Source organism: Varanus komodoensis, unplaced genomic scaffold, assembly GCF_004798865.1.
Source record: "Varanus komodoensis strain SLA01 unplaced genomic scaffold, ASM479886v1 scaffold26, whole genome shotgun sequence".
Lineage (NCBI taxonomy): Eukaryota > Metazoa > Chordata > Lepidosauria > Squamata > Varanidae > Varanus > Varanus komodoensis.
The window spans coordinates 421,805-446,151 of record NW_025335684.1 but is presented as its reverse complement, the minus strand read 5'-3'; the positions used below and the strand labels follow the sequence as shown (position 1 = coordinate 446,151).

Here is a 24,347-nt window from a genome sequence, read left to right as displayed (position 1 = left end):
GGTTTATCGCGATGCGGGACGCAACTGCGCCTTCCCAAGGCCGGCGCTATGTGCAGAATCTGGTTTTGCCAAGAGCCATGAGGACTAGAAGCTTCCTTGAGAAAGACCTGATGGTGTGGGCCAAGGCTGAAGTGACCACACTGTTTACACTTTTGATTGCGAGGCGATAAGGAGCCTGTTCCTTGTGGACACGAAACGTGGCTGGAACACACTGCGCTGGAGAAGGCCGTGCAGCCAGCAAACAGCCGTTTGAGACCCAGCAGAGCAGGCAGCTGGGCCCCAGGAAAAGCTCCGAGCTGCTCAGGGATCTGCGAGATGCCGCCCCGCTCTCGGTTCGAGGCACCGGCTGCAGAGGGCCTGCCCGGAGCCCCTTCCGGGAAGCTCGGGACGGTCTTGCCGCGGGGACTGCCAGCGGTCCTCCCTCCTCGTCCCTGGATTGGGGCCGTGTGCGCGGATGTTTTGGCCTGCATTATCTGGAGGAGCCAGGGGGGGTCGCTGTGGGGCAGCCGCTCCCGTTTCCCGCTGGCTTAATCCCGGCCGCCGAAGGCGCTCGGCGCGGCCTCCCCGTGGCGCGGCGCGGCGGGGCCCGGGGCTCGCTCCTGCGCAGCGGTCTCCACGGCAGGGGTGCGGCGGGAGGCCTGGCACGGCTCGGGGGGCGCTTTCCGGGTGCCCTCCCTCGGCGGTGAAGGGCCGGAGGTGCCTGACAAGGCGTCTCTGTTCGGGGTCCCTGCGCCCCGGGGGCTCTGGGTGCGTGTGGGTCAGGCCGTCTGGGAGAGGACGGGGCGATGCTGCTGAGTCACTCGGGCGCTCCCCCCCAGGGAACCGGAGAAGGGATCGGGCGCACGATCGGGGTGGCAGGGGAGTGCTTTTGCCGCGAAGCCGCCTTGAGACCGCCCCGATCCCACCGGGTCTCGCCTCCAGGGATGTTCGCCTCGCCCGCCGACTGCATCCCATGGCCCAGTCGGGATCACGTGCTGCAGGGAGAGCCTTGGGCTGCCCTCCCGTGCCAGACGGGGTGGGGGAGGCCTCCTCGGGAGGGAGAGTGGCCCACCTGTTTGCCACGCACCCCGAATCCCCGGCCCTGCCGCTCAGCCCCGCGGCGGTGGGCCAGCTCCGGAGAGTGGCTGCGGGCGCAAGGCGGACCTGGGCGCTCTGGGAGGAGGAGAGGCGCCACAGAGCCCCCACAGGCACCCCAGTGGGCGGAGGGGGGCTTGCCGTCACCGCCTTGCGATGGGCGCCCCGTCTTCCGCTGCCGTCGCGGGGTGCGTTGCTGTCCCGCTGCCTCCAGCGCATCTCCACCAAGGGAGACTGCTGTGGCCGCGAAGGACAGAGGGATGGGTGCGGGCAGAGGGGCTGATTTCCATGATGCCATCCGTTTGTGCCCGATGCTCAGGGCGACTGCAGAGGGATGCAGCTGGCAGGCCAGAGCGCGCCTGGACCTCGCACTGAGCACTTCAGCCACTGGAGTTGCTGCAGAGACACCGTCAGCTGCCGCAGTCCGGAGAAAGGGATTCTTGCGGTGTGGGCAGGTTGGCCCGTGTGCCACCGGCAGCGGGAGTAGGTGCCATGGCAGGACCCCGCGCGGGAGGCCTGCCAGCCTGTGCAGTGAAGCTGCTGTGCCCGAGCCCCTGACTGGGGGGGCTCGGCCCGCCAGTGCCACAGACCCTCCCCACGGCCTGCACGGCCGGCCCCTTGGCAAAACGTGCCCATGAGAGTCCTGATGAAAAGGCCGTCTGTGTGCAGTTCTTAGAAAGATTCTGCATGTGGCCAGGGGGAGGTGGGGGGGGGGGCACGGGGGGCAGCGTGAACTGGGCTGGGAACAGATGCAGCTTTCATAGGGGAGGGCAGCGATCTGGCAGGGGCAGGAGCTGCTCTCCCTTTCCGCTCCCGATTGTTCTGCCCCGGGGCTGGGGCGCCCGTTTCGTCCTCCGGGTGCAGAGCACCCCTGTGCTGCAGTGGCGTCTCCTCTCCAGCGGTCCTTGCTCTTGCTTCTTTGCAGGCCATGTCCAGCGACCCTCCTCCGCCCTACCCGGGGGGGCCATCTGCACCACTCATAGAAGAAAAAGATGGCCCCCCTTTCCCAGCAGGTAAGGCCCAGAATGCCGCTGGAGGTGGGGCAGCTCTCTGTCTGCCGAGGGCCCCTCAAGCCCGGGGAGGGGGCCCTGGTGAGGCTGCAGAGGGCGCTGGAGGCAGCCTCAGGGTGGGCCTGGCTCCTCACGGTGCTCCTTCACGCAGCGCCCGGAAGGAGCTGGGGGGCACGTCCTGCGGCATCGTCGTTCCACGGTGCTTGGCAGGCAGAAACGGTCTCTCGCTCTCGGTGTCCTCCAGGCAGCGTCTCGCCCAGCATGGTGCAGCCCCCCGCCGACATCGGGCCCCCACCCTACGAGCCTCCTTCGCAGCCTGGCTTCATTCCTCCAGCCATGCCTGCGGACGGATCGGTGCCCTATGTGGCTCCTGGTGAGTTGTGGGGGTGACGGGGATCTCTGAATGGGACTCCGGGCTGTGTCAGTGTGTGTGTGTGGGGGGGGGGGCAGCGTCCATGCAGGGACACGGGGCTCGCCCTCAGCCAGCACAGGGGGGGGGGGTCGGGGGGGACGGCTCCCCGGCTGCATTCAAGCTGCGGGGGGGGGGCGAGGGTCAAGGCCCCTGCCTGCCCCACGTGCGGAGCAGGGGCCACGGCCTGCTGCGGAGCCCTAGCTGGCGGCAGCTCAGCCTTGCAGCGGGGGCGTGCGCGGGGCTGGGGGCGTGTGGCGAGGCGGCTCCGGGCGGCTTCCGCCCCAAGGCAGCGCCGCATCAGCACGTCTGAATGCACCGCCAGCCAGCAGGCCGGACGTGGGGCGGCTATGCCAGGACAACGGATTGGCGTGTGTTCGTGGCAGGTGGCGTGCAAAGTATCTTGGACTCGTAAAGCAGAAACGGAGAAGCGGCCAGTGGGATTTTAGGTTGCCGCAACAGAGCCACGGCTTCAGAAGCCCCGTACCCTGTGCTTGCTTTCCAGGGGGCTACTACATGCCACCGGGACCACACGGCCCCATGGGCTACTACCCTCCCCCAGGCCCGTACGCCCCCACAGGAGGTCAGGCGGCCACCGTCCTGGTGCCGTCCGGGGCGACCACCACGGTGACGGTGCTGCAGGGCGAGATCTTCCAGGCCGCCCCCGTCCCCACCGTGTGTCCGCACTGCCAGCAGGCGATCACCACCAAGATCAGCCACGAGATCGGCCTCATGAACTTCCTGCTGGGCTTCTTCTGCTGCTTTGTGGGGTACGTCGGGGGCGGGCTCTGCGGGGGGCACGGCTTCTGCCCAGGCGGGGGCCTTGGGGGCCGGCCCGAGCGGCTTCCCCCACGGCAGCCTTTGGCCGGGGGCATTCCCTCGGCCGGAAAGGGCGCCCGTGGTGGCTGCAGGTCTCTCCTCGGCACACTCCCGCAGCTGCTCGCGTGCGCGACGAGACCCCCTGCTCTCCCCGGCATGGGGGCTCACCCGGTGGGCCGGCAGAGGGGCCACCGTTCCGGTCCCGTTCCGTCTGGCCTCCCTTGCAGGGATGGGCGGGCTGAGCGAGCCGGGGGGACACGGGCCGTGGGAGGGCTCCCACGGCTGCGGCAGGCGCCTCATGGCCGCCCCTCCCTTCCAGGTGCGACTTCGGCTGCTGCCTCATCCCCTGCCTGATCGACGAGTTCAAGGACGTGACGCACACCTGCCCCAACTGTAAGGGCTACATCTACACATACAAGCGCATGTGCTAGCGGGGCCTGCGGGTCAGGGGGCTGCGGCCTCCCCACCTCGTGCGGCTGCTCCGACTCGCCCACCCACGCTCCCCTGCTTGCGCCGTCCCTTCTCCCTCCGCCGCAGAGGTGCCAGAGCGCCTCGCAAACGGCCCGGGACCTCTTGAGCGGGAGCACCGGGGCGGAGGCCTCCGGGGGGCTGTGCCGCCGCTCTCCTGCCCTCGCGAAAGCCACTCGCCCAAGCCCCACTGCTTGGCTGGACACGGCCCCGGCCACGGCGCCCCACCGGCACCCCTCTTCTGCTGCTTGTGGGGGAAGCCGCGGGGCCCGGCTGCAGCCCCGGCGTTTCCCAGGCACTGCCTCCCTTGCATGGGACAGTGTGTGCCACGGAGCTCCGTCCGCCTCCACACGATCGGATCTGGGGTCTTTTGTTCCTAAATCTGTGTTTTGACTTGCACGGTCCCAGACAGCCGTTTGCTCCCGTGAGGCTTGCAGGACGGGGCCGGGGGGCAGCGCTCTGGCAGAGCCACTCTGCCCTGCAGCTGCGCAGCCCTGGGGTCCACCGGACGCCCTTCGTTCCTGGCCGAGGAGCGCGCCCCGCCCGGCCTCCGCTGCCCTGGGGGGCGGCCGCGCGCTCTGGACTCCTGCTCGGCAGTGGAGGTACCCGGCACCCGCCCTCGGCCCTTTCCGCGCTCGGCCTCGGGCCGCCTGGTGTGGGGGGCAGAGCCCTCTGCAGTGAGCCTCCCCTGCCCCGTGCATGTAAATGGCAGCCCCCGCAGCAGCATGCCCGCCCCGCGTTGCGTGATCGGTTTTGGTATTCCACGTGCCCCCGAAATGTGAAAGGCGCCTGCCTCCCCCACCTGGTTTTGCACTAATTCCGTGGCAGGAGCCAGCCTGGCACCGACCAGCAATCGGGCACAGGGGGCCGAGAAGCCTGCGGGTGCTGGGCACAGGCGGCCACTGTGCCCCTCGCCAAATCCTCTGGCTGGGGGACCAGCGGCCCCCCGGCCAGCACGTGCCCCTCCCAGCCTGTCCCTCCCATGTGTGGCCCTTTCCCACCTTGAGCACGTGTGCCCCCTTTCCGTCTGGCCGGCTGGCCCCGATCCGTCCAGAGGGCTCCTGCGTGCAGGGATTCCACGCCGAGCCTCACCGAGGCGTCCGCGAGGGATTTGGCACCGGTGGGAGGCTTCCACGCAGTTTCTCCCCCGAAGTGAACTGTCTGTGCTTTTCCATGTTTGTATTTAAATAAAAGACCGTCCCACCAGGCGCTGCCGGTGCACGAGTGCTCCCTGGGGGGGGGCGGGGGCCCAGAAGGCTGGTGCTGCTGGGCATCTCCTCCGGTCCGGCAGGGGGGCAGTGGGCCCAGATCTTGGTGGGGAGGGCCTGGGGACAGGACGGCCTTCTGCGAAGGAGAGCGGGTGGAGGGACAGGCGTCCGGCTGCACGGCGCTTCTGCACCCGATTTTGCCCCCCTGTGCAGACGTGGGGCGAGAAAGACGCCATTCCGAGCAGCAGCCCCTACAATACGGGGGTGAGCTTAGAGGGCCTGGGGGTGAGCCCCCTCCCCAGGCGGGGAGGGGTTGGGGTCCTCAGGAGGCGACTGAGGGAGGGCGACCGCAGGGCGTGAAGAAAGCGCCTCACGGCCAGGGAGGCTGCCGCCCGCTCTTGTGCGGGGGGCTCCGGGCAGACCGGCTGGTGCCGCGGGACGGACAAAGGGGCCAGCGCAGCCCCAGCTCCCCTCCAGCCTGGCGCACCTGGCAGGCCACTGCTGCAAGCGGGGAGGGGGGCGAGAGGGCGCCTTAGGCGGCCCTCAATATGGTAGCTGGAAAGATGCCTGATTTTCGGGGAGGGGGAGACTTCAGCAGAAGTGGGGGGCTCTCGCAGGGGTCCCGGCAGAGGGCGAGGGGGGGCAGGGCCATGGGGCTGCTGCAGGGCCTCCTGCCCCTCCCTTCTGCGCACACGACTCTTTCAAGGAGGGTCACTTTTCATGCCCAGCCTTACCTATGTTGCTCTGGGAGCTGTTCCCGCGGAAAAGCGGGGACAACGCCAGGGACCTGGACCGCGCAGCCCGCCTGCCCACCCCCAGGACGGCAGCGTGGCGGGTGGTCCTCGGAGTTGCTCTGGAGACGCCCACTCCCAGCATGGAAGGCCTCTGCCCCGCAAGGTGGGAGCAGTCAGCCGATGGCTGGACCTGCCGTGGCGTTCCTATTCGTGTGTGGCCATCGAACCGACGTGCTGCCAGTTCCGACCCCCACCAGCCTCCGGCTGCCTGTGTGCCGGTCTGGAGCCCCCCAGCCGTAGCGGAGGGGTGGCTGGTCCGTGTGCAGCCACCTGTGTTCCTGGCCCACCCAACAGCTCCAGACACCGAAGTACAAATTTTATTATCTCAGAAGCGTTACCACAATCCATAAGTTACATGAAGATTAAACTCGCTATGTCAGCAACCCCTAATCCCATGCCCAGAGGTGGTGTCGAGGGGGGGAGCGCACAAGGTGAGCATGGGGGGGGCGGGAACCGCTCTCAAGAGGCGAACCGTTCCACCCACACACCAAGCGAGCGAAAGCGGGGGGGGGGGGGGGCACAGGACAGAGGCCGGGCACTGCCTGCACGCCTTCGGCAGTCAAGCTGCGCAGCCAAGCAAGCGACCCTCCAGCTCTGCGGGACTAGCCCATCCCTGGAACGTTCCCCATAGACCTTCGGCTCTGCTTCATTTGTGTTTAATGTCTCAGTAATGAAATCCGGCATTAGACCTCCACGGGCATCGCTCCGGCCACACGGCATCCCTGCCCCGACTGCCGCCCGGGGTGCGTCCCGCCTCACATCACATACCAGGCCGCGATCCCTGCCACGAGGGCGACGCAGGCCGCCAGGGCCAGCTGGGCGGAGGGCTGCTTCAGCAGGGCCACGGCGAGGTGGCAGGGGCAGCCGGCGCCTTCCGTGCTAGCTGGACGGGGGCAAACGGGAGCGTGGTCAGAACCGGCGCAGGGCGGGAATAAGCAACCAGAGGCAGAGGCAGGAGGCAGACTCACCTAGCTTAGCCGCGTAGTAGGGGCACTTGTGAGGGTCCCCCGTCCCACCGTGCACTGGGGGGCCGCCATCTTGGACCTCTTCAGTTAACCGAGCCCCGATCTTGTCCAGTTCCTCAAAAACCTGCAGAGCACGGCAAGGGCAGCCCTGAGTGGGCGCCAGGCGTATCCTCCACACTCCCCACCGCCCGGCTCGGCAGCCTGGCCTTCGCTCTGCCTTGGGCCCCATCCAGGCCAGCGCCGGACTGCGGCAGTGGCAGTGCCCAGCCCCACCCCTCCGAAGCGGGCCTCGGACGCCCCACGGCACAGCGGCTCCGCGGCTGTTGCGGGAACCGGGCACCTGCACAGGGGAGGCGCTGCCGCCCCTCGGAGCCGCTTCCGGCAGCCGCCAGGGCCGCGCGTGGCAAACGACACTCCCTCCCCACCGCGGGTGGCTGCTCAGACGCCAGCCGGCGACCTGCGCGCACTGCCGTCGGTGCCCCCGCCTGCAGGAGCCGAGGAGGACGGGGCAGGGAGGAGGCGCCGCTCTGCCCAGCCCAGCCCAGCCCAGCCCAGCCCAGCCCAGCCCAGCCCAGTTCAGCCAGAGTGAAGGGGCCCCGCCCCGCCCCCCAGAGAACCTCAAGGGCGCTGCCCCCCTGCTGGACTCCAGAGCACACCTAGCCAAGGGGGGCACGCAGGACCCGCGCTGCCCCCTGCCCTGCCTCTCTGGCCTCCGTTCCCACCCGTGCTGCCTCGGGGGTGGAGCCAGCCGGCAGGTGCAGCGATACCTGCAGGCGTGGTCTGAGGTGGGGTCTGCCCACTCCGCCCCCGCCGCACCTGCATGTTGAACTCGAACGCCTTGTTGGCCTCCTCGACGACCTTCCGCTTGGTCCCCTCGTCCAGCTCCAGGGCATTGAGCCGGGCCCGGTAGAACTGCTTGAACTGCTGGGGGTGGGCGATGTTCTCAAAGGTATAGAACTGGACCCCCTGGCCCGTGCTGGGCAGCTTCAGGGTTCGCTGGGCCACCTTCTTCAGCACCTGCCCCCCCGAGAGGTCCCCCATGTAGCGCGTGTAGGCGTGCGCCGCCAGCAGCTCGGGCTCCAGCTGCCCCACGTGGCGGATGCGCTCCATGTAACGCCGCGTCGCTTCCGAGCACTGGATCTTCTCCCTCCAGCCCGCCCCGTAGAAGAACTCCAGGTCCTTCGCCAGGGCCTCCGTCCGGTGCAGCTCCAGGGGGAAGTAGAGGGGGGCGAAGCCGGGCTCGTCCTTGTTGCGCTCCATCTCCTCCTCCAGGGCAGAGTAGGTGAAGTAGAGGGCCGCCGTGCCCAGCTGCAAGGAGACGGGGTGGGGGGTGAGGGCGGCGGCGGCTGGCCCACCTCCTCCGGCCTCGCCCTGGGCCCGGCTGGAGTGCTGGCCGGCAGCTCTCCCAGGAGCAGCAGTGCGGGGGCTCAGGGCCGACTGCCGCGGGCTCCTGCCTCCCCCTTCTGCGAACAGGTCGAAATGGCCACCGGGGGAGGAGGCAGGGGAGCGAGCTTGAGGCCGAAGACTGAAGCCACGCCTTCCACGCATCTCAGACCAGCACCACTTAATTTGCATTTCTAGCGGACAGCAGCAGAAGCGGTCTGGACGGCAGGGGGTCCAAGTGCACCAGAGATCCACCGTCGCAGGTCCAGCTAGACACCCGCTGCGTGCGGAGAGTCGAGGCTTCGGTGCTGCCTCGGTTCTGCGAGCCCCAAGCCGCAGCAGCTCCCACCAGCGCCAGCACGCCCGAAGGGCGGGGGCGCAGGGACCGCGGCCAAGGCGCCGGGGCGCATCAGGTTGCGGGGAGCCAGTCCAGAGGTGGGGCACCCCCAGCTGCAGAGAGCAGGCAGCGACGGAGCCATTCGCCGCCTCCGCCCTGACCCGGGAGGGCTTGAGCGGCAGCTCCGAAGCACCAGCGAATGCTGCCCCGGCCGGCTGGCCGGCGGGAGGCGGCGACACACTCCAGCTGGAGCCGCCCGGCGAGCGCGCCGGCCGGCCCCTCCAGATGCAGCCCCCCCCCCCCCCCCGCAGGAGACCCACCTTGAAGAGCTCCCTCTTGATCCGCCCTCTCAGGAAGTCCTTGACGAACTGCGTGTTCTCGGCCCGGTCATGCGACTCCTTGGTGCCCTCCTTGAGCAGCTCCGACAAGTCTGTGGGGCTGTGGAGGCAGCGCACGAGGGGCCTGCGTGGGATTCGGCAGGCAGGGGGCGGCGGCGGCAGGCCGGGCCTGGGCAAGCTGAGGCGGCCTGTGAGGCGAGGGCCAGTGCGCCGCGCCACCTGGGGGCTCCACGCCCTGCGGTGCAGCGATGGCACGGCAGCCGGCAATTGCGGCCCATGCGGGCAAGCGCCTGCGTGCGCGTGCATGAGGGGGAGAGAGCGAGCACAGCTCACAAAATCACTACCACGCCCTGCTGCCTCCGCGCCCTGAGCCCAGCTGGCTCTGGGCTGCTGTGAAGGGGGCCGTGCAGCGCATGTTTTGGCTGGCGAGGCGCCTCCCACTGCAGGCGCGGCCGGCCCTTTTTCAGTCTCAGCCCACGCAGGAAGGAGCTGGAGGCCGCCCTTCCGCACACACAGAACGGGGTGAGGCAGCTGGGCTGGGCCTTCTCCCTGCCACCGGGCCGCCTGCCTGGGCACAGAGCGGCAGGCCCTCCGGGGCTCCTCCCCAGGCTGCGGAGCCCGAGGCCAGGCGCAGGCCCTGCTCCCTTCCCCCGCGGGGGAGCTCCTTGGAGGCCCCAGTGCAGCCTGAGGGAGGTGCTCCAGCAGGGCCAGGCGCCCAGCAGCCCCGGGCAGACTTGCTGGCGCCTGCCCTCTGCCCGGGGCGCTTGAGGGAACCCTGCCTTAAGCGTGGATGTGACTGAACAGGCACCGCTCCGCTCCGCAGGGCTGTTCTCTGCACAGGGCACATTTCCCACCCACAGGGCAGCCCGAGCCTGCAATGGGCTGTGGCAAGAGCGCCCAGCCAGCCCTTCGCCCTGGGATTCACCCACAGCCCGTGCCACCCGGGCCGGCAGGCGTGGCAGGACTCACCTGAGGCTCTCCCCGTCCTCCGTCTCCTCATAGGAGAGCTGCTCGGGCTCATCGAGTTCCTCGGTCGCATCAGGCAGCATCGTGGAGCGGGGAGATCTGCCGGGGGCAGTGCTCAGCCCAGTGACCTGTCCGGAGAGGGCCAGGGTCAGTGGTGGAGCCGGGGCAGAATGCTGTGCCTCTGATATCCGGCAGCGATCCTTCCAGATGGAGCCCAGAGCGACACAAGCCCACGGCCAGAGCAGGCCAGCTGACCCACGCCATCACTCCCACCCTCAGAAACACGGAGCCTCAATCCTCCCCCAAGTGGGAGCACGGCAGGAGAGACGCTTTGACGGAGGGATAATTCCTCAGGGAGAGAAACCTCTGCCAGGGCCCCGTGGCCAGGATGGCGCCAACCAGCAAAGGGCCCAGGCGAGGTCAGCGGACCAGCGTGCAGTGAGGGTGCCGCGAGCCGTTCACGGGCAACGTGCTGCAGTGCTTCTGTCCCGCCTTTTCCCGACACGCGCAAGCAGCTTACACCAGCCTCCCCACGCTGCTCTCAGCCTCATCCCTAACCTCATCCCTGTGAGACAGGCCGGGCTGAGAGCCAGGGGCTGGCCCAAGTCACCCCGTGAGCTCCATGGCTTGGCAGGGAAGAACCCAGGTCGCCCGAGTCCCAGTCCTCTTCCACTCCACCGCACACTCTTGCCCTGAGAGCACCTGCACCCCAAACTTGTGCACAATCCCCATACACACACACTGCCTTTCCCAAAGCAGGGCCAGGCTGCCGCCGCCTGGAAGGCTCCCCTCCAGCATGGCTGTCTGTGCCAGCAGAGCAAGCCACTCCCTCCATCAGGGGCTAAAGACAGGAACCCCCACCCCACGGCCCCTGCAAGCCTTTGTTCAGCTACCTGGCTGAGCACCAGGCGGACAATGCCGGGAAGGAAATGATGTGGCACGCAGATGCGAGATGCTCCACGCTGAAGGACAGAGGGCTGCTCCCCATTTCGAAGTGGCCCATGCAGGGCAAGAGACTAGCTTCCATGGCTGCCCCCTACCCTGCAGTAAGAGGCTCTCCGCCACGTCGCGGAGGGAGAACGCTTTTCCAGGGCAGCCACGCACACCCGGGAAGCTGCTCGGGCAGAAGCCGCGGGAGGCCGTCCCAAGGGCATCCGAACAGCGTCCGGACGCTGCTAACGAACAGAGCGCCCAGCTTCCCCCGCCAGCCCTCCAGCTGCAAGACGGGGCAGCAGGAGAAGGGACCATCTCGGCATCCTACGATGGGGAAGCGCGTCGGGCGGGACTGCCTCCCCGCGGCGGCCCCGCCGGCGCGTCCTTCCGCCAGAGCCACGCAGAAGCCGGGCTGGGCAGCCGGCCCGAGTCCCCCGCCGCCGATGGTCGGGCGGGCGGGCAACGCCGGCACTCGGACGCAGCCGCTGGCCGGGAGCCCGTCCGTGCGGGGGGCGCCCGGCAGGCTGCGAGCTGCCTCGGGGCCCGCCCGGGACTCGAGCAGCGGGAGACCCGGGCCGCCCCGCACACCCGGGCAGCCGTGGCCCGCGTCAGCCCGGCGAACGGCGCCGTGCGGAGGCCCGACCGCGGCTGCACCGCAGGTCAAGGTCCCCGCGGGCCGCAGAGGGCCGACCTTGCCGGCCTACCTTGCGGGGCGGCTGCGGGAGGGCCGCTCCGCGGGGCCGCGAGCGACGGACGGACGGACGGACGGACGGACGGAGCAAGGGACGGAGCGGCGAAGGGCCCCGGCGCGCCTGCCGCGGCTGCTGCTCCCGGCCGCGCACGCCCGTCGCCCGGGAGCCGCGCGCCGTCTCTGTCACGGGGCGGCCGCCTGTGACGTCCCGCGCACGCGCCGGTCGAGGAGGCCCCGCCCCCTCGCTCGGCCCGCCGCGCCCCCTGGCGGCGCCGCGGGGAGGCTTGCAGGGCGTCGTCCCGCTGTCGGTCACGTGGTGCCCCGCCCAGCCACTCCGAGAGCACGTCGGCATCCCGTGACAGGCGGGTTGCGCCAATGGGCGTCCCCTTTCCGGGTTGGTGACGTAATCCGCCGAGGCTCTGGCTCGGAGGCGCTCTGGCCGCTGGCCGCGAACACTAGTGAGAGGACCTCTGAGCATAGGCAGAGTGCCTCGCGCCACCCGTCGTGGCGGCGGCGGCGGCGGCGCAGGGAAAACAGACTGACCCGCCCCCCTTTCTGCTGCCCCAGCAATCCGCCCAGCCGCTGCCCCAGCAACCAAGACGGCCTCGGGCTTGTGGAGAGCCACGTGTCATGGGTCACGTTCACACGGACTTTGCTCGTAACACGTGTGTCGACCACAGCGTGCCCCGTTTGCCGGGTTAATGTGCAAAGGGGGGGGCATCCGATCAACCCGGGGTCAGAGGGGGCGTGGGCTGCATCCGGGCGGCGGCGGCGGCCATAGCAAAGCCAGGGGCGCGCCTAACGTCTCCTCTGTGCTCAGTTCCAGGCAGGCCAGGCCAGGCATGGCAGACAAGAACCTGGTCGTGGTCTTTGGAGCTACAGGTAGGTCGCTCTGCCCGGCGCAGACGCGCTTCCGCAGGGGTGGTGTGGGCCGCGTGCTACTGGCTCCCATCTAGTCCAGCACCTTCCTTCCCACAGCGACCACCCTCGGGCTGCAGTGACCACGGACCAGCCAAGAGCCCGCGCCCCGCCCCGCCCCCCGCTGCACTCGCCCCATGCTCAAGCGCCATTTGCAGGCGGACAAGTGCCCTCCAAAGACGGCAGCTTTGACACTTGTGGCGGTTGCAGTCTGGTGCTGGAGCCACTGCTCTCCACACAGACAGTCCTGGCTTCTATGCCTGGTATCTTCCAGGGGAAAGAGACTCCAGTCTGAAGCACCAGATGGCAAGCCCCACCTGCCCGCCAATGCAGAACCCAGGCAGAGATGAGCAAGGTGCACCCCCCGGCTGTTCTGGCTCCCAACCCTTGCCGTTCCCTCCCCGGCTATGCCGGCTAGAGCTGAGGGGCCAGAACATCTGGAGGGATGCAAGTCCCCCTGCATCCCTCCAGATTAGGCAGCAGTGAGCCAGTCTAATGGGGCAAAGGCATGTGTGGCAGCTCCCTTCTGGGGCTGCGGAGGGGCTTTGTCCTTGTCCTCTGGGGGTTGTATCCTGTGACCCTCCCGTGAACCATGCTTCGTCTCTGCAGGGGCTCAGGGGGGCTCTGTGGCAAGGGCCCTCCTCGAAGATGCCACCTTCCAGGTACGAGCTGTCACCCGCAACCCCCATCAGAAGGCTGCCCAAGAACTGCGCAGAAGGGGAGCCGAAGTGGTGAAGGCTGACCTGGATGACCCCCAGAGCCTGGAGCTGGCCCTGAGAGCTGCCCACTCCGTCTTCCTTGTGACGGATTTCTGGGATCATCTCAACAAAGACCAGGAAATCTTGCAGGTGGGAAGGACCGCTTGGGGGATGTAAGCAGGGGCTGTTTGGTTGGCCGGTGGCGCTGTCCGAGGATCCTAGAATACTAGAGCTGGAAGGGGCCACAGGGCCGCTGGGTCCGTCCCCCTGCTCTGGGCAGGAGTTCGATTTAAGCCCTCCTTCCTGGCTGGCTGTCCAGCCGCCTCTTGGCCTCCAGTGTGGTGGCCCACCACCTCCCTAGCACAGCGGGGGCTGCGGTTGTCTCGAGTGGCTTCATGTGTCGGGAGCAAGAGTGGCAGCACGGACGGCCCAGCTGCCAAAAGCTTCGGCCAGCAAGCTGTCGTTGAAGCTGCAGGTGCAGGCCGGGCTGCAACCCAGCGGGATGGCGCATGGCGGGAATGACTCCTGTTCGCATGGGGCAGCCCCGGGTCACCTGGGCTCGGCAGGCGGCAGAGGAAGGGCCTCAGTGGCTCATTGGCAGAGTGCACCGAGGCCTCGTTTCACCCCTTCTGCGCCTGGTCTGCCCACAGGGGAAGCACGTCGCAAACCTGGCGAAGCAGCTGGCTTTGAGCTACGTCGTGTACAGCGGCCTGGAGAACGTGCAGAGGCTGACGGGCGGGCAGCTGCGGGTGGCGCACTTTGACGGCAAAGGCGAGGTGGAGGAGTACTTCCGAGCCATCGGTGTGCCCATGACCAGCCTGAGGCTGCCCTGCTACTTTGAGAACTTCCTGACCGTCTTCCGGCCCAAGAAGGCGCAAGATGGAGACGGCTACGAGCTGGGTAGGGCACCCTCCTCTGCCCCCGGCACCTGCAGCCCTGGTCTGCCCCGCACTCGGGACCAGGGTGCCCCTCACTGTCTCGGTGCCGACCAGGAGCGCTTCCTGCGCGGCAGGGAGGCCAACAGGAGGTGCTGCCTGGAGAAAGAGGTGTGGCACCTCCCGAGGCCACCCTCTCCAAGGAGCCACGCGGAAGCTTCTCGGCCCAGCACTGTGCTTCAGGCTCTCTTGAGCAAGTTATTTTATTTTATTATAGCCTCGTTATCCCACTGTTGAGGTAAAAAGCATCCCCAGGCGGCTTTCAGCTCCTGCCTGTAGGTTCTCGGTCTAGCACGTTTTAAAAGGAAAGAGGACTGGGAGGAGGAAGGGAAAAAGCAGGCTCGTGTCCGGGGTTCGCCAAGTAGACCCACCTGTGCAGAAAAAGGTGGAGGCACAAACAAGGTGCCAGGCGAAGTCCCCGCTCCCTCTGGACACAGCCTTGGTCCTCCGCCGCCTGCGCTGGTGTTCTTAACGTGTCAGGGGACTGCCCTGCTCCGGCCCTTGCACAATGCTTTCCTCCAGCCGCTTCCTTCCCTCTCTCCTGAAGCTCTTCCCATGGGAGAGGTACCCATGGATGGCATGGCTGTGGCGGATCTCGGGCCGGTTGTGGTCCAGCTGATGAAGGATCCGGAGAAGTACGTGGGCCAGAACATTGGGCTGAGCACGTGCAGGCTCACCGCGGCCGAGTACGCGGCTCTGATGACGAGGCACACCAGGATGCGTGTGAGAGATGCCAGGGTAAGGCGGGGCCTCGCTCGCCTGCTGCAGAGGGAGGCACCTGTTAATCGCTCCTTCTGGACCACATGCCACGACAAGGGGCCAAAAGCCACAGGAGCGCATTCCCCCCCCACTCCTCGCCAGACCAGTGAGATCTCTCCCTTTCTGCAGATGTCGCTCGAATCCTTTGAGAAGCTGGGCTTCCCCGGTACCCAGGAATTAGCCAACATGTTCCGCTTCTACAGAGTGCGTCCGCCCCGCGATACCTCCTTGACCTTGAAGCTGAACCCGAAGGCTAGAACGTTCGAGCAGTGGGTGTCTGATCACAGCGCCGCTTTCAAGGCCCTGTAGCGGGCTGCTAGCGAGGCCGGGCTGCCCGCAGCCACCGGGTCCTCCTCTCTCAATAAAGCAGCACTGGCTGGACTGTTCCTCCGCTTCTGGGCTGGGGCCGTGGGATGTGGTTGAGGCCGAGCGGCTGCAGCTGACCCACGGTGGGGCACGTCCTGATCGCAGCACGCCAGCCACAGGTCTGGCGGGTCTCTTCTCAATTTTGTTTCTCCATTCAAGGGCGGAATTTCTCCCCCCGCACCTAAGCCCAACATGGGACCCTCTCCCCGTCCCCACAAGCTGCACCGACACATTTGACAGACAGAAACCAACCTCCTGCTTCTAAACACATTTACTGAGCAAGTTTCGCTATTCACATTGGTGGAGCGACTCACCAGATGACTCCGGAAGAGGCCTGTGCATGCTGTGGGCTCGGTGGGGGGAAGAATGCTGTGGGGCTCACCCCACAGCTGTCAAGCGGCCACGTTCCGCCCCCAGCCAGCTCCTGGCAGTCCGCTCCTGGCACCGGCCTCGCCTCTGTGGCCCTCGGGCACGTCTAGCTTGCCACACGTACACGCACTATGCTCTAGCAGCTGTGACTTCTGAGTGTGGGTAACATGTGGCTGCAGAACTTGCTTGCCGCCTCCTCTGGGGCAAGGCGGCCATGAATTCAGGTGGGCGCTTGAGCCACGGCGGTGCGTTCAGAAGAAACGAATTCGGCAGAGAAAGCCACAGCTGCCGCCCAGAGCACGGCCTCCGACGGGGCAAAACTACTACGCCGCTGTGCAGCCAAGAGCCCCCAGCACGGAAAGAGCGGCTCGAGGCAGCCGCTCTCTCTGGAATGTGGGGCAAAAGCAGCGAGGTGGCCCGGGATGCCGGGCGCCCCCGTGGGGCCGGTCCAAGCCTCTGACCGCAGGAGCTCACATCAAGCCAGAGGCACGGTGCACTTTTGCTGGAGGCCCACGCTCAGTGCTGCGCATCAGTCCAGGAGAGGTGGCGCCAGGTCTCTTCAAGCCTGGGGAGGCAGGAGCGCGTCGCGGCTCCGCAGGCAGCCCCCCGCAGTCCCACCCCCAGGGCGGAGGCCTTTCCCCGCTCCACCGGTGCAGCTGCCACAGCCGGAGGGTGTGCGGTGTGTCTGCCAGAGATCCTCGCCAGGCTCCTGCGGTCCCCTCACCTCTGTGCCGGACGCAACGCTCACCAGAAGGCGGTCGCCCCGTGCCTAGTTCCCAGCAGAGCGCTTGCCTGGAGCCAAAGCACAAAGGGAAGTCCGTTCAGGGGCCCAGGCGCGCTTAGGGGAAGGGGCTCAGCCCACCCTCGACAGCCCTGCAGGGGGAGGAAACAGGTCGGCAGCTCCAGGAAGGCAGCCCCCTCACCTCTCCCTGCAACGGCAGCATCCCAGGGCCCACGGCCAGGCCACGGGGAGCACCTAGCGGCTCAGGTGGGCGGGGGGCTCTCTCGGGGCTGCAAAGCTTCCGCAGTGCGGCCGCAGGCTGGGACACGGTGTGTCCGGCAAGGCCAATGCCTCCAGGGCGCGGGACGGGGCTGCACTGGCACACGCGGCTCACACCAGGCCTCGCCTGGCCCCGGGCTGCTCGGGCCGGAGCCAAGGCAGCCACGTCGAGCAGTGAGCGAGCTGGTGGGTGGGCCGGGGGGCACAGGCCAGGAAAGGGGGCCTCTGGGTAAGGACCGGACGGGTGCTGGACGCGCCCTCTGCCTCGGACCAGCTGCGCTGCACACGTGTGGCAGACACGGCCGGCGTGTGTCCCTGCCCCTTCCCCCTCGGCCGAGGGAGGCTGCTCTGCCCGGCCCTCCTGGCTGGTCTCGATCCTGCGGCTGCTCAGCGGCGGCAAGCACAGAGACCTGTGCGTGGAACGGACACGAGAGGCCTCCTACCTCCGGCGGGGTTAATCAGGAGCTAAACATTCTCTTAAGTTTAGCTAGGAATCCCTCCGCGCCGTCCCCCGCCTCGGGCCTCTCCTCGCCTGCCCCCGCTCTAGGCGAGGCCCTGCCGCCTAGGCACAAACAGCAGAGAGCCCTGTCAGAACATGCCGTGCGGCTGCCGCCCCCCGGAAGCGCCTCCCAGCCGCTGCTGCCCGTCAACCCGCGTGGGGACTCTCCCTTGGGGCGGCCCTGATGGTGGGCACGGGGTGAGCCACCTGGGACCCCTTTCACTCCTGCCCTTTTTTGTTTTTTCTTAAATTTGGTTTCCTTGCCCAGAAGCGCAACAGTTTCTGTCTTGATATTTGCTCTCCATCTGCTTTGCTGCTCATAGTTTGTCATGTTTAACGTACATCTTTTGCTACACCTTTATGTCTATCAGTTACACTTGAGTCTCTCCCGTCAACGGTCAGTAGAGATACCCTTCGGCCCTTTTGACTCCCGTTCAGCTTAACTTTACCCTCGTGTAAGAAGGCTGCAATACGAGGGAACTAGATGCGTCGCAGCACAAAGCCAGCCCTGCGGCAACCAGGGAGGGGGTCCAGGAGGCCGTCTGCTGCTCAGGATGGCCCCCGGAGCAGAACACGCTCCTCTGGCCCCACCACGTGACTCCCGCTGGGCTGGGCTGCGCGAGCAGCAGCCTCAAAGGCCTGATCCGGGGGAAAGCGGGAGAGGCCGCTCACACAACAGGCCGCTGGGTGGCCATGCCGAACGGAAGAGCCACACGCTGCTAGTCGCTGCTAGTCCTTCCGGTTCGGAGAGCAGCAGGGGGCACTGTGGCGCGTGGGAACTGTGGCCAGAAAAGGCTGGGATGTTCCACTCGCCCTTTGCAGGCGGAAAAGAATCGGCTGCCTTTCGTGACAGTGCGCCCCCTCCCCACCCCAGAGTGTCGCTCTCGCCCTGCTTTAGGGGTCAGCGAAGGGAGAGGACGCACGGGACAGAAGGCGCAGCTCATCTCTTTCCGTGGGACACGGTGGCCCGCCACCTGCCCGTGGCAGCCCTGCAGCAGGCGCAGCTGCAAGCCCCACACCTCCAGGTGCCCACATCCCGCCACCCGCACCGGGGGCCAAGCAGCGCCCTGCGGTCCCGTGCCACCTTACCGGCCCTGGTACTTGCCACGCCGTTCACAGTCCCCTCCACCTCCGTCTCATCCTCCGCGTAGCTCAGCATCAGGGCTCGCTGGCGGTCCGTCAGCCTCCTGTGGGCCGAGAGGAAGAGCGCCTGCACCGCGGGCCTCCAGGAGAACTGATTGGCCCGATAAGAAGTGCCCACCAGGGAGGGCCGTGTGGTCCCTGAGCCGGACCCCTCCCCTCCACGGCAGGGGCTGCTCCCCCCACCTCGGCTCTCCCTACGACCGAGGCCTCTCTTGCCAAGTGGAGCCCCAGGGCCCGGAATTCTCAGCCTGGCCAATTTTCTGGTGGGAAACCGCGTGACTCCACAGCAACCCGCACTTGAGGCCTCTTTGCAGGACGCGCAGCTGAATTCTCCACCACGATCTCACAGAACCCGGTCACTTACTTGGGAACTTTGATCTTGATATGAATGTAGTGGTCTCCGTAGCCATAGCTGTGAACCCTGGAGATGCCTTTCCCACTTATCCGGATCCTCTGGTCGGCCTGAATGCCAGGCGGGATCTGCTCAGCAAGAGGGATAGTGGGCCCGTCAAGCCCCCTCGGGCGATTCCGCACATGCCCGGCCTTTCTCCCCCAGGCAGCGCCCCACTGAGGGCAGCCGCTCCCCCGGCAGCCAATTCATGCGGGACGCGGCTCCTCCAAGCAGCCCTTGCACCGGGGAGAGGCACCAGCAACCGCCGCAGATGCAACCTGCGACTCTGGACGGGCTTCCGAGTCATTTCCTGGCATTTTGCTACCCAAGCCTGGAGGGATGCAGGAGGACGGGGATATTCGGGACAAGGGCAGCAAGAGTAGGCGGCGGGTATGCCTTTAGACGCAGAAAAGCACCACGAGAGCAGCTGGATCGCCACTCTGGTCAGTCCAAGTCCACCTGAAGCTCTGCCGGGAAAGACCGATGGAGTCCCCCATGCGGACATGATGACATCGTGATGCCAACCCCACACGTTAAGTGTTCACTGCACTTCCACCCCACCTTTTCTTCCTGAAAGGAACTCACACCCCTCCCTCTCCCCAGTTTATCTGCACAGCAACCCTGTGAGGTCGGCTGGACGGAGATTCAGTGACTGGCCCAAAGCGAGCTCCGTGGCTGAGCGGCAGCACACATCCCCGTCCAGCACACTTAGCCATTATGCAGCACCGGCTCCCTGGGCAGAGCTCCCTCAACCGGCTCCACAGGTAGCATCCAACCCTGACTGGGGAGTGCGGCAGAAATCCCAGGAGTGAAATGCTGAGCCTTGCTGAAGGACGAGCTGAAAGGAACGTGCAGTGCAGGCAGCTTGCCAGCCGCTCTCCAGGCAATGATGCGGCCAGCTCCGGTCCAGCGGCTCTAGCTGACCTCCTGAGGCGCGAGCCAGCCCAGTTTCAAGAGCGGACGCAGCGTGCCGCCCCCACACCTGTGGAGCGAGTCCTGAGCTGCCCCTCAGCACCACCGTGGGGAAAGTCACCCGTGTCTTTCGAGGCAGATGGAGAAGCCCACTGAGGTTCTGCACGACCTACCGGGACATTGATGGTCTCGTACAGACCCGGCGACCTGGCTGTGCCTCCAAGGACGGCTTGTGCTATGGAGATGTAGAGGTCCGAGTGGATGTCCGCGCCCTCCCTCCGGAACACAGCGCTTTTCTGCACCTGGAATCGGAGAGTGGACACAGCGCTGCAGCGGCCTCGCCACCCGCAAACGCTGCAGGGCCGGGCGGGGGCCCAAGCACATACGCACCCTGAAGCTGATGAAAACCTCTTTGCTTCCTACAGGCATCCGCACAGTTTGTCCGTCCTCCACACCTGAAGCCAGAACAATCTGCATTATTACACTGCATTTATACCCCAGCATTTTTTCCTCCTGTGACGGAGCTGCAGTGGCTTACGTAGCTCTTCTCGGCTCCATTTATTCTCACAACAAGGTAGAGAATAACGTTAGGGAGGTCAGGCCAAAGGTCCACCATTAGCCCAGTCACCCAATGCATTTCATGGCTGAAGCCCTCAGCCGCGAGGGGGCTCAAACGGAGCCCTCAGGTCCCCAGCCCAGCACTCCAGCACTGCCCCTCACTCTCTCTCACTGCAGTGCCATAAATGTCAACCTTCTGCCCCACTGTTTAGGTTTCTTCCACTCGGGAACTGCACAGTTTGGGGGCAAAGGCAATAATTTTTCCATGCCCAGTTTCTGAAGCTGCCCACTCACCAGGCCCCTAGCTCTAAACATATTCACAAGGCCAGGCTTCCTTCCCCAGCGTATTTTGCAGGCAGCAGAACAAGCAAACAAGCCAGCAATTTCACACAAAAAGAGCGGCTGCTATTCCGGCGGAAAAGCCGAGGCGTACGGACCTGCTGGAACCGGGACCATCACCGACTTCTTCTGCTTGGTCTGGCCCGTGCCGCGGCAGACCATGCAAGGGTTTGTCATGGTGGTGCCACGGCCGCCACATCGCCGACACGTCGAGCGCATAACGAAGGGGCCCGTGTTGATCGTCTCCTATCGAGCAGAAGAGGCAGGGGGGCGGATGTGGCCACGGCAGCCTCCCACCGCCTTGCCCCGAGGGCGGGGGCGGCGGGGTCTCGCCCAAATCCCCAGCGCCTCGGCCTGACCGAGCTCAGCGAACGAGGACGGCCCTCCTCCAGCGGCAGAGGCCGCGCTGGCCCCCGGAGCAGGCTCTGCAGGGGGGAGCCCGCCCAGGGCGGCTGCGCGCCCGCCCGCCCGCCCGCCCAGCGCTTACCATGCCGGTGCCGTTGCAGTAGTGGCAGTGCTGCAGCTTGGTGCCGGGCTCGTTCCCTCTGCCACCGCACCGCTGGCAGGAATCGTTGATGTTCACCACGATCTCCTTATTCACCCCCTTGGCGGCCTGGTTGAACGTCAGCTCCATGATGTACTGCAGGGAAGGAGAGAGCAGCGGCAGCAGCTGACGGGCCGCCCTCGAGAGCACAGGCCTCTTTTCCGGCCCGCACAGCGAAGGGCCGCGGTGCAAGAGCGGGGATTCTGCGTGAGGAAAGATGGAGCGATCCGGGCAGCAAAGCACACGGCAGCTCTAGCACAGGTCCCAAGAGCACTGGAAGCTGCCTTCCGCTGGGGCAGGGCCTGGGTCCAACTCGCCCAGTGCTGTCGACACTGGCTGGCAGCAACTGCTCGCGTGGGTGTTGGGCGGGACAGCTTCCAGAGCAACTGGGAGGCACTGTGGGTTCACCCAAGGACCTTCTGCATAAGGAAGCAGCTGGGCGACCACCTCCTCAGTCAAACTGGACATCTGGATGGATACAGCATCGCCCAAAGCTAAAATGAAATTTGTGCTTAATTTTTCAAGGGACTTTCTCTGAGCAACACATAGCCGTATACATGCATAACTCTTCAACGTAGTTTGCTTTGTTTTCAGCGGCGGCGTTCTCCCCCATCTAAATAACGGAAGGAAAATATGTGTGTATCTCTCTTAATACATGATCGAGAGATCATGTATTAAGGTATCTGCAAACAGTCTAGGAAAGTTTCAGAATAAAGTCCAGTTAAATGTACGTTACTAACACGTCTCCCTTAATATAGCCATTCAACCACTACTAGAAATTGGTAAACATTTGCCCAGCGTGTAAAATTGACATGCTTTTCTTTGTTCATTTTGTTTGCAAGGATGAGCCTATACCAAATTTAAAATGTTCATGAAAACCGGTGTTGCTGGTGAGGGAGGAAAGGAGCCGCCACAGCACCAACTCCAGGCCCCTGCTGCACAAGCTGAAGGCCGACCTTGCCCAGTAGGGCCCTCGGCGCGAAGGGTGCAGAAGGTGTGCCGAGCACCTGCTAAGCCAGTACCTGAGAGCCTTTTTCACTCATTTTCTCCAGCGGCATATGTCCTAAATTTTGCAACATGTTAGGTAAAACACAGCCCACCAGCAGAAAAGTCTCAGCCCCCAGAAGGCCCTACAGATGTGCTTCCTCCACAAATGCATCCTCCCAAGCTCACCTTTCCCAAGTTTGTGTGAATGCAGTGCCCCTGCAGGGGAGGCCCTGGGGCAGGAGAAGGGCGCTGCTCCCGCCTTCCGGTGTTTCCGTCTAGTTTCAAAGGCTTGCTGCTGGGGGGGGCGGGGGGGGCAACGGCCAGTTTAAGCCTTCCTCCAGGCCCACTCCCAGGTTCTCCCCTCCACATTACTGCTTGTTCAGCCCTACTCTTCGGATTCAGGGGCTTGTCTCACACAAGCATCGTGTGAGGAAAGGGAGCACGCTCGTCACACTCACCTCCTGTGGCTGATCAAAGACAGTGTGAAATTCCCCAAAAGGGGACCCTGAGAACTCCCCGAAGATCTTCCGGAACAGCTCCTCAGGGTCCACAGTAGGACCGCCGCGCCAGTGCTGCTGCCTGGAGCCCGCCGTGCCGGCATCAAAGCCCGCTGTGCCGTAAGTGTCGTACTGCTTCCGCTTCCCCTCGTCGCCCAAGACCTGCAGGGGAGGCGGTCCGTGTCAGCGCTCGCTCGCTCGCTCGCTCGCATCGCACGGACGGCACAGCCCCACCATGCACCGACCGCAGTACGCAGAAGACACGCCTGTTACCTCGTACGCCTCAGCCAGCTGCGCGAACTTCTCCTTTGCTTTAGGGTCATCTTTATTTGTGTCCGGGTGATACTTCTTCGCAAGCTAGGCAGAAAAGACCCCAAAATCAAAATTCCAGAACAAAATCCATTTCAGAGGAATACTGTATTCAGGTGCAACAAACATCCATTCCAACCATCCTAAAATTCTTTAGCTCCTTCTTTCCCCCACTTCGCTCCCTAAATAAATGTGATCAGGCGAGTCATTCTGAGGAGATGCAGTACAGTCTGCATCCTTCTTCGGGGCAATCCTAGGCTGGCCAGTTAACCCCCAGGTAGCCTGGCAATTCGCAGGAGAGGCCGCCTTGGCGTCACCAGTGCGGCCTGACAAAGGCAGGCCAGCAGGTGCACACGCCAAGGACCAGCCCATCTGGCGGGGTGGCTGCAAATAAGGCCAGCATTCTGGGAGGACACCCTTATGATCAACCTTTGAGCATCAGATGTGAGACGCAAATAACGGGTCTCTCTGGCAGTATTATAATACATCATGGTTGGGGGTGGTGGAGGCTGCAGTCCCGACACGACGACACATCCAGTAATGCCAGGTCAGTAAAGGCTACGATAAAGCAAGGCATGCGTGTGTCTTTGTCTTGGGCTCCCTTCTGTTCAGCAAACATGCCTGGTAATAGGCCTTCTTGATCTCCTTCTGGCTGGCGGTTCGAGGCACTCCCAAAATCTGGTAGAAATCCTCTTTGGCGCGAGTCGGGAAGCTGGTGTGAAACGAGGCAGTGCAGACAAGGGGATGACGATGACCTCCTGCAGAAAGCAAAGCAGAGTTTGTGACAGGCTGTGACACCTCCTGCCATTCTTATCTTCAGGCCTTCTAAAATCCAGGACCACAGCAGTTACCAATCATCTACTTATTATTTATTTATATATTTATTTAAAGTTTTTGTACGCCGTCCCCTTGCTATATAGCCTCGAGACGGCTCACAGAAATACTTGTCCTTGTCCACCATGGCTTGGGCATTTTACCCATGAAGTTCACAGGAGTGGGGTAACAGAAGGGTCTAAAACATGTTTTCAGTTTGACTGAAGACACCAAATAAGGCAAGCCACATTCGACCATTTGACCATGGCCATCACCCTTACACATTAACAAGCTCAGCAACCCAACTTCAACAGGTAGGTGAACAACTAACACACATATTAAACTGAGAAAAATGCCAGTTACAAATGCCTTAGAACAGGGGTGGTCAGACTCCAGGATCGACTTAAAAACAAGCCAATGGAAATCCAGGTCCACGGCCAGCTGGAAAGCGAACTTCAGGCACTAAGAAATGCGCCACGCTTGGTCAGGCCAAGGTCCGGCGCTCATTCCCAAAGGGGGGCAGAGGCACAATACGGGTCAGCCCCCACATCCACCCACGCTGCCGGTGACTGGTGCTGCGGGCAATGCTTCCCCAACACGGGAAACAGGAAAGGGCCATCGAGGGAGTCGCCACCGGCAGCCGCCTCCAATTCCCTTCCCGGCACCTTGCAGTCCAGCCAGCAACAGGTGCTCCAGAGCCACGCTCGCCCTCCCCTGCAGCCGCCACTGAGAGCTTTTGCGCAAATGACCTCCGGGTCCGACCCGCTTCCCCGCATTTTCCCAGCGCAGTGGCGGCTTTCGTGGGACAGCCGAGAGGGAGGCCTCCAGGGCCCAAGCCCCCGCGTCGCTCCCCCAGGAGATCCTGGCTGGCCGCTGGCCGCCACGCCGGCCACCACGGGGGAGGCCTCGCCTGCA

General features: G+C 65.1%; 4 protein-coding genes across 6 annotated transcripts in view; 2 read left to right on the top strand and 2 right to left on the bottom strand.

Annotated features, from left to right (window-relative positions):
- Positions 1-1,882: 1,882 nt before the first annotated feature.
- On the top strand, positions 1,883-3,861 carry CDIP1 (cell death inducing p53 target 1). The gene is made up of 4 exons (XM_044433401.1): positions 1,883-2,087; positions 2,329-2,457; positions 2,999-3,263; positions 3,632-3,861. The coding sequence occupies exons 1-4, from the start codon at positions 2,003-2,005 to the stop codon at positions 3,741-3,743; spliced, it is 591 nt and encodes a 196-aa protein (XP_044289336.1). The 5' UTR covers positions 1,883-2,002; the 3' UTR covers positions 3,744-3,861.
- A 2,224-nt stretch (positions 3,862-6,085) lies between these two features.
- HMOX2 (heme oxygenase 2) lies at positions 6,086-11,527 on the bottom strand. Of its 2 annotated transcripts, none has more exons than XM_044433392.1 (6): positions 11,409-11,527; positions 9,775-9,899; positions 8,788-8,905; positions 7,564-8,055; positions 6,751-6,871; positions 6,086-6,665 (listed from the first exon to the last, which is right to left on the bottom strand). In XM_044433392.1, exons 2-6 carry the CDS (start codon positions 9,852-9,854, stop codon positions 6,538-6,540), a joined length of 939 nt encoding a protein of 312 aa, XP_044289327.1. In that variant the 5' UTR covers positions 9,855-9,899; positions 11,409-11,527; the 3' UTR covers positions 6,086-6,537. The 2 variants fall into 2 exon arrangements, with proteins under 2 accessions (XP_044289327.1, XP_044289328.1); XM_044433393.1 differs by lacking the exon at positions 11,409-11,527 and adding an exon at positions 10,665-10,952.
- Positions 11,528-11,806: 279 nt separating this feature from the next.
- Positions 11,807-15,091, top strand: NMRAL1 (NmrA like redox sensor 1). Of its 2 annotated transcripts, XM_044433390.1 has the most exons (7): positions 11,826-11,853; positions 12,216-12,277; positions 12,588-12,668; positions 12,923-13,161; positions 13,662-13,911; positions 14,494-14,684; positions 14,835-15,091. In XM_044433390.1, exons 2-7 carry the CDS (start codon positions 12,238-12,240, stop codon positions 15,012-15,014), a joined length of 981 nt encoding a protein of 326 aa, XP_044289325.1. In that variant the 5' UTR covers positions 11,826-11,853; positions 12,216-12,237; the 3' UTR covers positions 15,015-15,091. The 2 variants fall into 2 exon arrangements, with proteins under 2 accessions (XP_044289326.1, XP_044289325.1); XM_044433391.1 differs by lacking the exon at positions 12,588-12,668 and having other exon boundaries at positions 11,807-11,853.
- Positions 15,092-15,324: 233 nt separating this feature from the next.
- DNAJA3 (DnaJ heat shock protein family (Hsp40) member A3) overlaps positions 15,325-24,347 on the bottom strand; it is a 9,700-nt gene continuing 677 nt past the window's right edge. Inside the window, exons 2-12 of the mRNA XM_044433640.1 lie at positions 23,241-23,420; positions 22,584-22,667; positions 22,272-22,472; positions 20,770-20,922; positions 20,381-20,528; positions 19,776-19,840; positions 19,559-19,687; positions 18,447-18,562; positions 18,029-18,126; positions 16,884-17,002; positions 15,325-16,232 (exon numbers count right to left, since the gene is read on the bottom strand). Coding sequence (XP_044289575.1) covers positions 16,899-17,002; positions 18,029-18,126; positions 18,447-18,562; positions 19,559-19,687; positions 19,776-19,840; positions 20,381-20,528; positions 20,770-20,922; positions 22,272-22,472; positions 22,584-22,667; positions 23,241-23,420 — 1,278 coding nt within the window. The 3' untranslated portion in view covers positions 15,325-16,232; positions 16,884-16,898. The remainder of the gene's footprint in view (positions 16,233-16,883; positions 17,003-18,028; positions 18,127-18,446; positions 18,563-19,558; positions 19,688-19,775; positions 19,841-20,380; positions 20,529-20,769; positions 20,923-22,271; positions 22,473-22,583; positions 22,668-23,240; positions 23,421-24,347) is intronic.